At 42.3% G+C, this 14357-nt stretch overlaps 2 protein-coding genes across 2 annotated transcripts in view; one reads left to right on the forward strand and one right to left on the reverse strand.

The window, feature by feature from the left end:
- Positions 1–6997, reverse strand: part of UBE2K (ubiquitin conjugating enzyme E2 K) — a 36037-nt gene extending 29040 nt beyond the window's left edge. The window contains exon 1 of the mRNA XM_088524765.1: positions 6804–6997. Within this exon, the coding sequence (XP_088380891.1) occupies positions 6804–6866 (63 nt within the window). The 5' untranslated portion in view covers positions 6867–6997. The remainder of the gene's footprint in view (positions 1–6803) is intronic.
- A 650-nt stretch (positions 6998–7647) lies between these two features.
- SMIM14 (small integral membrane protein 14) overlaps positions 7648–14357 on the forward strand; it is a 47011-nt gene continuing 40301 nt past the window's right edge. The window contains exon 1 of the mRNA XM_088524773.1: positions 7648–7664. The gene's annotated coding sequence lies outside the window, so the exon portion shown is untranslated. The remainder of the gene's footprint in view (positions 7665–14357) is intronic.

Genomic DNA, 14357 nt, shown 5'->3' on the forward strand with positions numbered 1-14357 from the left:
AAGTAGAACCAAATGGGAGTTGCACAGGGGGACTTCATGCAAGTTCTCCGATGTCAAGTAAAGTGTAAGCACCCAATAAAGCTTCTTCTGTAGCTAGGGATATTCGTTATGTCTTTCTTCTGTGCAGACACTTTGATGACTAGTAAGAAGCAATCCATAGCCCATAAAATAAGAGAAACTAATCTGGCCTTCAAACAAGTTTTGCTGCTCACAGAACGATGTTCCTTATTAAACAGATAACACTTTATGGAAGCCTCATGGCAAGCTCATTCAAGTGCTCCCTATTCATATATTCCAAGTATTAAAACTGCTAAGTTTTTCCAGGATATAATTTGAAGGAGAAATGCTAGTTAAGTGCAAAATAGACTATTTTCCTACAGTGCCCTATAAAATGTTATCAAAATTCTTTGGTAATGACAGTTTTTGTCATAAAAGACCCAAATTGCTTATTTGCCTTTCTGAACAACAGTAAAAGTTTTGCAAAGTTTTGTCTAACTTCTCAGAAAAAGATAATCTGTGTATTAACTATGAAGTTTAACTGAAAATATCTGTTTAAAATTGGAAGAAACTATTAGTGTAAAAATGAAAAACTGCAGTAATAAACAACAAGTCTTACTAGTTTAAGAAAGCAAACTACAAAACTCTTTAATAGATGAATATAACTTAGAGAATTATACAACTATATTTGCACTAGTTTAACAAGTTTAGCACAAATGAAAAACTTCTAGACATGACTCAGGACTGGACTGTTAACCAGTACTTATTAGCATGGCTTATTGTTATACATATTTACTATGATAAAGTGTCTTTGTTTTTTGTTTTATATAATTTTAAACTGAATAAAGCGAACTAACCTTAGGACTCCCACACGACTTTGCTATAAAAGCCAAACTCCTCGAACCAAGCACAGAAGAAGGTACGGGAGACTGGCAAGGCTGAAGGACCGGACTAATTTCTACTAGTAGTAGACCCACAAAGCAAGACAGTGATTCCGTTCTACAGCTGCACTCTAAACCCTAATCCTCAACTACTGCAGGCCTACGGCCTGTGCCTAACCTCTTCCTGCAGGCTTTTGGGAGATGGCCTTCTATCCTGTATATGTAAGTAATTCTGATCCTGTAAATGTAAGGATATTATGTTCATAAAGCTTAAAAACAGTCAGCTACATGGTTTAGTTAAGCAGGTATAAAGGTGCAAATCAGCCAATGGTTCAAAAAGAACACCTTAAAATGGAAAAGAGCAAGTAGTTTTCTTAAAACACTAGTAAATGCACTTTGTTTTGAGTTAACTATTCTTTAGCTGCCCAAAAAAGGAGTTGGTTCACAGTGGCCTCTAACACCTGAAGATGTACAGAATCATTCTGCATTGCTTTCCAGTAAAAATTAAAAGACATAACCAAACATACACTAGCTAGAATTCAAAAAAATCAAAGGTAAGAAGGAAATAACCTGGAAGGGTACTGAAATACCTTTATTATCTCTGGTTGTAAGAAACAGCTCAACAACTTGTCTTATTCATATATGTTACATATATATATATATGTCTATGACCATGGGCAAGGTTTGAAATGCAGAGTAGAAAAATTCTCCTCAGGAGCATACAAAGGCAAAGATGATCTTTACTGAGAGGGTGTCAGAGCCCTGGAACAGGCTGCCCAGAGAGGCTGTGGAGTCTCCTTCTCTGGAGATCTTCCAAACCCGCCTGGATGCCACCCTGTGCCACATGCTCCAGGTGTCCCTGCTGGAGCGGAGGAGTCGGACTAGATGACCTCTAGAAGTCCCTTCCAACCTCAACCATGCTGTGATTCTGTGATCTCATAAGTAACTGTTTTAAAGTGATCTTGGCAGTTAAGAAAAGCAGCTTAAAGCAGCATTATGGATCTCCTATCTGTTCTACCCTCATGATTTCAAAACAGAGTTTATTTAAACCAAGATAATTTCACTCCCATTGCCCATCTGGGAAAAACAAAAACAACAACAACAACAAAAAAACACCAAAAACAGTCTCCATTTAGAAATAAACATAATTTCTTATTGTCTTATAATGGTGGAAACTTGAAATGAAAAGAAAAATCCTACTTCAAAAGTATTCAGTTTGTTTACAAGGGAAAAGTTTTAATGAATGTGGCATTAAAAAAAAAAAAAAAAAAAAAAAAACCTTGTACTAGAGTAGGTAATCATGTTGGAAAAGACCCCTGGAGCCATCTGGTCTTGCTGGACTCCTGCTCAAAGCAGGTCTGATTACAGCAGCTACTTGAGCACTTGCCTAGTGGAGTTTCAAGCATACCATCTCTCTGTGCAACCTGTCTGTATGTGTGACCACTACCATGCAAAAATGTTTCCACTGCATCTAGTCAGCATTCCCCATGTCCCAGCTTGTGCCCCTTACCTCTCATCCTATTCCTGCAAACTTCTTAGTAAAGCTGAGCTCTTCTCCACAGCCTCCCGTCAGGTATTTGGGGATAACAGGTAGAACTCCCCTCTAGCTCCTTTTCTTGGCACACCTAGTTCTCTCAGCCTTTCCTCCCACACCATGTGCTCCGGCTCTCTAACCATCCTGATGGTTCTTCAATCACTCCAGTATGTCAGTGTCTTTCCTACACTGGAGGGCCCACAGTCAGACACAGAGCTGCAGATACAGTCTCACAAGTGCAGAATAGAGGTGAAGAAACACCTTCCTCAACAGGCTGACCATATTCTTGCTAATACACCCAGGATGTAGCTCAGCCTCTTTACTCCAAGGGTACTGCTGAATCACATTCAGTGTGCTGTTCCCTTGGATACCCAGTTATTTTTCTTCTAACCTGCTTTTTCTCCAGTCAGCTCCCAGATCATACATCCTGCTGCAAGGACATATTCCATGCCAGAGGCGGGTCTCTGTACTTGTCCCAATCGAGCTTCACGAGGTTCCTGGCAGCCCATTTCTCCAGCCTGACAAGGTCCTCGGGCAGAGCGGCCCAGCCTTCCAGTGCACTGGCCACTGCCCCTGCAAGCTCGTGCCATATTCAAACTTTCTGAGAGCCTGAGCAGAGATCTCTCTGCAAATAACAACTTCAGTTTAAGTTTTATCTGCATGCTTATTTTTAGCTAAATAACTAGACATAATCCAGCCTTATTCACACAGTCTTGCTGCAATCACTGAACCTGCTCTGACCTCACCAGACCATTTTTTATGGCTTAAAAGTACATGTACTAGCAAAAAATGGATATTCTTTAAAAATTATGTTACTGATATAAATGTAAAAATAGAAGAGATCTCATTCTCATACATCACACCTTCAAGGCAAGGGGGGGATGAAGGCACAACCCTCCCATTTGTGCTCTTCAACATCCATTTTAATAACACTGAAGCACAACAGCAATTTAAAGCTTCCATTACAGTGAATTTGATTTCTAGCACTTAAGACTACCCAAACAAATCAAGGCAATGAAGTTTTTCTGAGCCTGAAGATTAAATAGTCATGAGTTTTCCAAAAAGCAAGAAAGTTACTTTGGATCTTTTGAGCTGGCAAGAGCCACAAGACTGCTATATGTTAACAGCAAGAGCCACAAGACCACTATATGTAACAGCAAAGGCAAATCCCAGAGAAACGCTCTAGAACACCAAAAGCTGAAAGGAAGATGTAATCTGGTGGACTTCCATAAGCTGTTTTGCTGTTACTCTTCCTTTATTTCTTTTGCCTGTAAATCAAAACAACATAAAAGACTTTGAAACAAATCCCTTTATCTTTTAGTAGTAAAAGCATAAAAATGAAGCACTTTCATAAATGCAGCTGTTGTAGAGATACCAGCAACTCTCTCGCCTGCTAGCGAGAGGCTGTGTCTGCCATCAATAGACTGCTCTGGGAACAGGATCAGTTAGAGGCTGGTTATATGTAATCCATTAGCATCTAGCTTTCAGATTAAGTGGAAACATTTTTAGATTTCTACAAGATAAAGAAATCGATGGCCAACTTATCCTTGTATCAGTCAATGCTGGCATTATATCATTTCTTTAAAGCATACCATATGATGCTACATAAAAATATGGAAACAAGTCACGTACTACTGAACTACACCCACTCATTGCTATCAGTCTTTAGGTGACCACAAGACTTTTTAGCATGTTTCTATTCACTAGTCACCGCTAAGTCCTTATGAATAGAGAGAAGGTGAGGATTTGCCTATCTACTGCAACACTAGCTCGCCTTTGCCAAAGCCTGCTATCAGAAGCAAAAAGAGAAGAAAAAAAGGGAGGCTACATCAACCATTTTTTGGTTTATCTACTATTCTGCAACCTAATATTTGTATTCAAAACATGTTTTCCTGCTTTAGACCTTCACTTAGCACGTGCCATAAAACCAACAGCAAATTAATTAAATAAGAGCAGAAGAGACAAAGTTGAGCAATTATTGCCTTATCTAGACGAGAATTTAAGGTGTGATGTCAGTCAATGTACCAATGCTCATTTTAAAGTTTTAATACAAGCACAGTACAGCAGCTTCATTTAACTAGTCAAGTTAGTGCCTACACTAACTTACTCACTTGATCTTTGCTAAAAATACAGCACTTCATTTACCTTAGAATTTTAAAAGTTTTCAGCACACAAGGTAGATTTGTTTTATTTAAATCCTATTCCAGAGAGCATTTCTGACAAAGAAATTGCTGCTGGTATCACCTATTTTATAGTTTAAATAGTTAAGAGACACAAAGTTAAAAGGAGTTTTATTAAATACTCAATATCTGACTCCTCAAGTTAAGGTGTAGCAGTTCTAGTAAAACTGGAAATAATATAGCAAGCAGAGCAAAAATGCTTCTGCTGATCAAGTCTGAAAGGATTTTAAGCGCTTTTTCAAAACCATTCTCTTTTAGCTCACAGACGAATACGAGACGAACACATAGAGCAAAGTCTGTAGGTGCTCCTTTCAAGTGACAAAAAGTGGTATTTTTGCCCATATCGCATCTGCAGAGAAACAAACTGGCACTGCTCTTCACGTTCAAAGCCTGAAGTAGAATAATCTAAGGGTGCATAACGTGAGCTACTTTGCCTTCACAAAGAGACTTAAATTTCTATATAACAAAATTAGCATCACCATTTATGAAAAAATATGAACAAGGGTTAAGAAGCACTTAATTACACTACACACATAGAAAAAAAATCTGTTTTCTCTTTTGATGTGTAATATTTAATTATTGTTCCATTCACCATCTCACTCCAGATGTTTTTACGCTCTTGGTGCTGACACCATAGCTTGACTGGCTTTGAAAGCACAAACATCCACAACAAACTTTGCTTGAAAAGAGAACCATAGATAAACACCTAAATTATGTATCAAAAATAGGGGAGTTAAGGACTGTAAACAGCACTTTTATAGGTAGTATGTCAGTATATTAGCACTATGTAGCTTAATAATGACAGAAAAAGATGAAATATGAAACTCTTATATGCTTCAGTACAAACATTTTATAATTTTAAGTTCCGTAAGAACTGTGGCCTTGCATCTGAAAAACGATGTGCAGCTCAAAGACTACTTTATAATATTATTTCCAACATTCTATACTGATCCCCTTCCACATACAGACTAAACAAACAGGCAAGGAGAAAGGTGGGCTCTCTGGACCCCACCTTTACAGTAAGGAAATTCACTGCACAATTGCCTCACAAGGCATCTCACTACACAGTTGCCTTGGTTAAGGCTTCTCTTTTTCCTGCACAAAGCAAAGGAAAAGGGACTCGAACCCTTTAGATATTATCTCAAATACAGATTTTGTTTCCACAATACAAAGTACTATATGGAGTATCAGTTTTGGACTCTTCACCTACAGCACAAAGATGGCCACCTAGAAATTCATCTTATTTTGCACCCAACTGTGTGGTCACTGTGCAAGAGCTTGCAAAACCTGCATGGGCTCCAAAGGTGGCTGTAAAACAAGGCCTTGCTGAGCAGTACTGATGTTAGCACACATACTTTAAAAGCACATCATCTTCAGCAATGCCAAACACGTTTTCCGTAATGCATTCGTATCTTCAAAACATTACTACGCTAATTTTCTTCTGTTAATGCATCCAGATGCCTAAAAGAGCAGCTCTAAGAGTTACACGCTCATGTTGGTCATTTCCCCAGCCTCCAACCTGCACCATCATCCCAAGTAGGGCAACAGTGACACCACAACCACTAAAACCCACTGGGCTGACCCTCGGCAACTCAAAGAGCGACACAGCAAAAACCCTCCCTTTTTTTGCCACCTGCAAATGCAGAGCCCCCAGTAAGAGACGCAAGCTTCTTTTCAACACTCTGCTGGAAGCAGCTGGTTTCTCCCCTTGCCCACCCCATGTCTCTCAGCAAGGCGCCGCTTGGGCAGGCACAGAAGGCGACAGGGAGCACCGCACGAGCGCGGCTTTAAAGCCACCCACCCCACGCCAAGTGAACCTACAGGGGCAAAAAGGCAAGTTCTGGATTACACAGCCTGGATACACGGGGATCTACCGCAGCCCGTCACAAAAACCAGGACCCCAAGAGGGGCGCTGGGGTTGCCCCCACTCCGCCCCCGCGCGCGGAGGCCCCGGCCCGGCCGGGCCGCGGCAGCGGCCGCCCAGCAGCGCGGGGAGCAGCCCCGGCTCCCGCCGCCGGGCTCCGCGCTGCCGCAGGCCGGGCCCGCTGCGCTGTGCGGGGGAGCCCCTGCGGCCCTGCCGCCGTCCCGGCTGCCCGGGAAGCGCCGAGGCCGCGGGCCGGGCCCACCGGCGGCGCGAAGCCCGCACCGCTGCTGCCCGCGCTGCCCGGCGCGCACGCCCGGCGGCGGGTGGCGGCGCAGGGGCGCGCTCACCTCCTCGCTCTTGAGCACCTCCTTGAACTCCCGCTTGATCCTCTGCACCGCGATGTTAGCCATGTCCGCAGCGGGCCCCGAGCCACACCCGCTCCCGCTGCCTCCACGCCGGGCCCCGCGAGCTCCGCCGCCGCCGCCGCTCCCGCTGGATAACTCCCGGCCCCACCAAAATGGCGCCGAGCATGCGCGCTGCGGCACCCGCCGCCGCCGCTCAGGAGGGGCCGCCGCGTGCGTGGAGCGCCGCGGGGCCCCGGGCGGCCGAGGGGGCGAGCGCCGCGGGCAGCGCGAGCGAGCGGGGGCGGCGGGGACGCGCCAACCGCCGCCGCCCCGGGGGAGGCCCCGAGGCACCTGCCCGCCGCCCGGCGCGGTTCGTCACGGCCGGCGGCGGCCAACGGCAGCGCAGGGCCGCGGAGCGGCGGCCGCACGCGGGGGCGCCGGCACCGGCCGCGCCGGGGAGCAGAGTCCCGGCCGGGCTGCGGAGGCGCCTGCCCCGGGGCGCTGCCTGGCGTCTCGTGGGCACGAACAGCCGGTGGGCTTTGCTTGGGCTCTTGGAAAACGCTCAGCCTATTTTGTTTTGTTTTGTTTTGTTTTATTTTAGTCTTATCCTTGCCAGAGCTGGCAGCAGTGCTGGGTACCTCCCTGGCTCAGCTCCTGCCCTCACGAGGCTGCTGCCGCCTCTCAGGGGACACAGACCGGGAGCCGCGACCCTGTGGAACAAGGCCCGGAGCAGTGGCTGCCGCAAGGTTTTGGAAGGGAGCGGGAGGTGAACGTGTCGCTGCTGTCTAATGGGCTGCTGTGTCTCGTTGCAGAAGCAGACGCTGCCAAGCCACAGATGCTGCACTGTGTGAGAGACCGAAATAGGTACCAGGAACCATCCCCGCCTGTCTCAGGAGAGCAGAATGTGGGAAGGGATGGGAGAGGCTAGATGGATTTCAGAAGGGAATATGAGATTGCATTTACAACTGTTGTTTACTTGGGAATTGGAAGCTTTCAAGACTCTACGGGCTACAGAAACATTTTATGGTGTAGAGCTGTGTACAGCATAAACAGTTATCCCAACAGGGAGCTTTTTTTTTTTTTTTTTTTTTCTTAAGGACCTGATCGTAGTAGCTTAGAGCTGGGACATGCCTACTTATGGTGTGGCTGTCACTCGCAAATCCCGTTCATTTATCTCCGGTAGTATGCCCAGCACCTAGACTATTATATAAACATTAAAGAAAGTATAGGCCTACTGATTTAACAGATCTGGCAGCTGTCTAGCTGTCTACGCATGCATATAGTTCTTTTTGTTTGTTTTGTTTTCTCTTCCTCATGATTTGACTGGGGAAAGTCCGTTCTCTCAGAAGAGGTTTGTACTATGCCCTTCTGATTCATACAGTCAACTCTTTCTTGGTATTGAATCTTGTTTTTGACATAATACACAATACCTTTTTTTTTCCTCCAGTTCCTACTGCCTTTCTGAAAAGAACAGTTTTGCAGCATCTGTTTTCCTTTCAATGACTTCCAGCGTGATCTTGAGCCTTCAGCTTCAGAATAATGTGGAGTGCTAAGTCCCCGTGATATGTGCGATTCCTTTGAGGAGCTGTGCTGTAGCTGTGCTGTGCGTTAGGTTCCCACCTGTAACATAAGGGTAACATTCTTCTCTGCCTTATAGAGCTCATAAATGAAAGTTAGGTTTGGTGTGCTCAGCTCCTGCTGAGTACTGCAGACAAAAATTATAAATACAGTACATAAAATCCTCAAGTTAACCCTATGTATTTTCAAACGGCCCCCAGTAGTAGGAAGCTGAGCTTCGCAACACTCGGAGCTTGCTCTGAATGGAGTGGAAAACATGACCTTTATCAAGTGTCAGCACTCTCCGTGTTCCTGGGAGCCTGCTCGGATGTTATAGGTGGTAGGCATCCAGTAATAGTCCGAGGTTTGTATCTGGGTTTGTTTCCTTGTGCTTGTTTGGATTACAAATATCAGAGTCTGTTACTGTAAAAAACAAATCAAATTAGTATGAATTGCTGTATCTCTTTTCCTTATTATACTCTTCTCATTTCCTTTATCCCTATATAGCCATCTTTCACTTCCCTCACAACTGTTTCATGTTCATCATATACTTCTCCAATCCCCCATTTTAGTTGTCCCTTTCCTGTTCTTTTTCTCTTTGGTAAAATAAAATGTAGAAAGGCATGGATGTAGAAAGGCTTAGAATACTGCATGCAATCAGTACCTTATGCAATCATTGTGCTGGGGCTGTCACAGTATAGCTTTTACCATATTTTACAATCTGTTTTTACTATTTTTTACTAATTTTATGTTTACCGATTTACAGAAAACTCTACATGATTTTAAGACAGAATAGGACCATAGACTAGCAGTTTTCAAACAGTATTTTTGGGAGTAAAAAAAAAAGATCTTAGAAAGAAAATGAGAACATACTCAACCTCATCTTGTAATTTCAGCAGCTTCACACATCTGACTTCATAATATATTATACAGTGTGCTGATAATACTGTTCTGCGTATAACCAACCTCTGAATTATTAGTCTTTTTCCCTTAGAGAAATCCGTGTGCAAAATAGAAAAGAGAAGTTAATCTTTTGAACATAAACCCCATTTTCACAGAAAATGGCTGTTGTGCATGGACAGATTGCATGGGCCTGTTTGCGTTACCTGCCGTATCTATAGTAGAGTCACTGTGTACATGGCTCACCTGGCTGACGCTGTGGGTGCCCCCAGCCCCAGCACACTGCCTGGGGGACTCCAAAATGTTTGTGACAACATTAGATAAGATTTCCATCCTTCAAATTATTATACCTAGTGATGTCCTCCTCATTTTCACATTTTCCTATTTCTATTCTGTTTATATCAATAGATATTTTTTCCTATTAGAATTACTCAGAATTTTGATTTTTTTCCCTGTGATTTAAAAGAGGAAAAATCCATTTCTGAAACTGCAACTTCCCAGCATGCAGCATTCTGTTCTTTCTTTTGCTCTGACTTCTTTGTGTCTTGCATAACGAGACTTCTTCCTCCCCTCATCTTGGCCTCTTTAGTTTCGAAAAATCAGAAATGTCAGGTTTGATCTTCTCTCTTTGTTGCTGGAGGACTTCTTATAGGACAGGAGAGCTGTCTCGGGAGATTCGTATAGGGATTTCAAACCCTTTAGAAGCAGAGGTTGAATCTGTAACATATTTGTTATTATTTTTATCTTCGTGAGCCATTCATAGAAGGATTAACCTTGTAGGCAGTGTTAGTATTAGGTGGTATTCGCTTTTAATTTAAATGTTAATTCTTTACTAATGAAAAGGCAAATGAGAAGTCCCAAATATTCATAAAACTCAGGTGTTCTTAAATTTAATCCTTATTTCACACCTACCTTACACACTAAATTTCTCTTTTTGTCATCCCACCTTTTTTAACAGAGAGATATATGTGCCAGAAATTGCCTTATTTATCCACGTATTGCTTAACACACCTTGGGGACGATGAAAATAAACTTGATTTGTATGATTGTTGTCTGTCATAGTGCGTTCCTGTTGCAGCAGCGTCTGGGTGACACAACTCATTCTGAAGATCAGCCTTATCACAAAAATAACCAACTGGTTGGGCAAGTCGACCGAGTTTTAAGTTACCACGCGAACTTTCCTGTTCCGCCTGTACGTGTCCATGTCCGGTTTTGTGGACATGGGAAGCAGTGCCCTCTCCTGGATGGAAGAGGGCAGATTTGCTGGGATATGGATATCTCTGTGGGGGAGCTCTCTGCCCTGCAAGACTGTCCCATCCCTCCTGGTCAGCAGGAGCTTGAAGGAGCTCTGCCCTCAGAACCGCTTAAACTGGAACAACAGAAAGTGCTCTGTGTTCCCGGTAGAGGGCTTGTTCAAGCTCTTTCCAAGTTGTAGTTTTCATGACATTAGCAGCTTGAATATATATATATGTATATATATGTGCCAAGGAATACAGCCAGTGTGCTCAATAAAGGTCAGATTCACCTGTCATTCAGCTTGAATTCACATGATGCAATTCACCTTAGTGGTGTTAGATGAGAAATTAATCCAGCTATTGATATTACATGAAAAATATACGGCTTAAAAAGATTTAGCAAAGATTTCATTAAATAATGCATATATTGGTTGTGCTTTTTTTTTTCCTGGGTATTTTAATAGTAATTCGCTACTCGATTTCTTCAGGGCTTTGATTAGATATTGACAGTACTCCAGGGACTTTTCATTAATTTAGAGTCTGGCATTATCTTCTAAATTAATGTTACATATGAATCTGATTTTTGGGGCATAGGAAAACTAGATGAAAACAGTCTCAATGCTTATAAGTCTGCCAGGATATTATATATATATTTCTGTTATCTAGAGGAACAGTTTTTGACTTGTGATCTGTATATATTGGAACCCATGGGCTTCCATCTTCTGGTGGGTTCATGAAAGGCACGTTAAAAAACGCAGGTTCATGCATGAGACAGTTCTTATGGGTAAGCACATCCCTTGAAAGAACTGGCATGTGCAGATTGACAGATTGATCAGGGGAACTAAAAGCAATTTTTATACAGGAGAAGTTGTGAAGCTATCCTCCTTTCTCCCTATTTTAAAAAGAAGACACCAATCTTTTTGATTCTCTTTCAAAAAATGAAAGAAAATTGCAAATACAAAATATATTTTAACAGTATTGATATGACTCTATATAATCATATAAATAAGACTTTTAGTTTTATGAATATTAAAGTAATAATGGAAGAAGAATTTGGCCAATAATATGAAGCATATGGTCACCATGCTACATTGCTGGTATATTGTTTTCCACTCAGAAACATTTGCTGCTCTGAAGAAGTGTTTGTAATATCTTAAGCATTTTGCATCACCATCTATGTAGTAACTTTTGTAGTAACTAAGCACATTATCAAATCTATGTAACTAATTAAATGTTATCTTTCTTTCAGAGATGGGAACAAGGCTCTTACAGTTGCCTGTAGGCAACTGCACAGCTTTTCCTGGCCACCTGAACACCAGGTTCTCCTCTCGTTTTTTCGTCACAGATCCTAAGGACAATCTCCACTGTTTTAATTATTAGACATTAAAATCTTATTCAGGGCAATGCACAGAAAACCTCCATCTGATAACTGTTATGGGGATGAAGTGTTTAGGACTGTGAGGCTGGAAGCCTGTGTTTGATGTTCAGTGCAACAGTGGCCAGGGAAGTAGCTAAATGCAGTGAGCCAAGTGAAAGGGAAGACAAAATGTCTGCAGCATTTCGGGATTAAGGCTCGGAGGTGGAGCTTGGGTCTTTCAGCAGGAGACCTGAGTCTAGAGTTAGGACTGGAATGTCACAGGATTGTTTAGCTTTAGTTGAATGAGTAGGGGAATCTAAAGTAAATAACAAAAGAACTGAACAGCCTGTTAGAGGGCAGGTAAACACAGTTACAACAAAGCAACACAGCATTGGAAGTAGACTATGGCTCTTTAATTGCCAAATTTTCATGTTCCTGGAAGTGTAGATAAGCTAACTGCTGGAAAGCTCCTTGTGCACAGAGTGGTCCAACTGGCAGCATGTAGATCAGATGGGGCTTGCAGGATGCTTCCCCCTGGCTTGCTGCCTTTTGCTTGGCGCAGATGCAGAACAGCCGTTCAGGCAGTGCATGCAACCAGCTCTGCCCCTGCGTTACTGCTGTGTCGGCCAAAGAGGAAGGGACGGGACTGGACACCTCTCTGTCCTTGCATGTGGCCTGGCAACTCAGGCTGCAATGAGGGATGTCCAGAAAGGGGACCAAGCTCCTGCAGGCAACAGTGTTACATGTTGTGTGGTGTTTCCAACACATAAAGCTTTCCGGCTGCAAAAAAACATAAAGAAATATGAACAATCATGGTATGATATAAAAATACATGCCGTAAAATCAGTAATTTGATGGAAAGTCAATCTGGAGAAACATACTGCAGTGTATATTACATTGCCAGTTGCTGCAAATCCCTTGGATGATCTCTCCATTTTGTAAAGCAGAAGAGTTTTCAGGGACCCTGAAAGGTAGGAAAATATCATTCCTTTAAATAAAATAAAAAACAAATCTAGAGTTCTTGAACTGAGCTGTTGTTGTTTGATCTAACGATTTCAGGATTCAGAGGCTTCTTTAAAATTTTAACTAGGATTTGAATTTATTTCTGATGATAGCCATTTTGCTAACCTAGTGTAATCTGTCATGTCAGACACCAAACCCACCACTGATGGGAGTCTTTTGGAGCTGTCTACAGTGGAAGTTTACAAACCAGCAAAGTTTGTCAGAGATCACCTGGAACAAGCTCATCCGTGACAGATAGGTGATTTACCAAGCTGTGTTACTATTAATACCATCCTAAAAGATCTGCATTTTAGAGACTAAAACAATTTTACATTGGTAATATAATGGATGGAAAGCAAGAAAAAAAATCTATTGATCCTACTACAGCAGTGTATAGGATTAAATCATTACATCTGAATCACTAGTCACTATTTGGACCACGCTTCTATGAAAAACAAAAAAGTTAACTTGAACTGCATTTGAAGTCAAATAAACAAGTAAATACCAATTTGAGAATACAAAGTAAGACAAGTTTATTTTGTTGTTTTCCTAATCTAGTTGTCTGCAGACGGACTGTGCTGCTAGCAAGAACATAGGATCAGGCAAGTTATTAGACTAGCCAGATAGACTTGAGGATAAAGTCAGATAAAACAAGCAGGGCCCTAACAGTGTGCAGTTAGTGTGTCAAGTAGTGTACAATTTCCCTGAACACAGGAGGAATTAGGCAGTTTCTCTGGTCTTTGAGCATCTGTCAGGCACACAGAGGTTCACAGTACAATATGTAGGAAACCCCATATATTCTTTGTGCCTTCATTTCCAGTAGTAACGTATTCTTTTGCTTTCACAGAAGATCCACTTTAGGTGGAAAGAGCTTGCTGTCCCTCTAATTTTTTTTCTGAGATTGTAGTGAAAGTGCTCTTCAGAGATACTCACTCCCAGGTTTCCTGAGTAGTGCAGCAGTTAATCTGCAGAAAAGTTGGATCTGCTATAACATGGCACCACCTTCAAACCATTTCATCTTTTTCTTCTTCTCCTTTTTTTCTCTTCCTTTCCTTTCCTTTCCTTTCCTTTCCTTTCCTTTCCTTTCCTTTCCTTTCCTTTCCTTTCCTTTCCTTTCCTTTCCTTTCCTTTCCTTTCCTTTCCTTTCCTTTCCTTTCCTTTCCTTTCCTTTCCTTTCCTTTCCTTTCCTTTCCTTTCCTTTCCTTTCCTTTCCTTTCCTTTCCTTTCCTTTCCTTTCCTTTCCTTTCCTTTCCTTTCCTTTCCTTTCCTTTCCTCTCAGTAGTTTTCTTCAGCTATAGAGACAACATCTATACGCAGTTATAACCTCAGTGGGTGGGTTCACACAAGAGTAACCACAGGAACCCATTTCAACACTGAAAAAGTACATTCTCATTCTGAACAAAATTAGATTAAGGTTTCCCTTAATCTAAGCAGTGTTTTTGCAAAAGTTGTAGACTGTGAAGTAGTATTCCTTTTTTACCTCAGCAAGCTCCATAAATCCAATTT

Source organism: Tinamus guttatus, unplaced genomic scaffold (assembly GCF_059628265.1).
Source record: "Tinamus guttatus ecotype Peru unplaced genomic scaffold, ASM5962826v1 Tinamus_guttatus_pri_ptg000213l, whole genome shotgun sequence".
NCBI classification, from domain to species: domain Eukaryota; kingdom Metazoa; phylum Chordata; class Aves; order Tinamiformes; family Tinamidae; genus Tinamus; species Tinamus guttatus.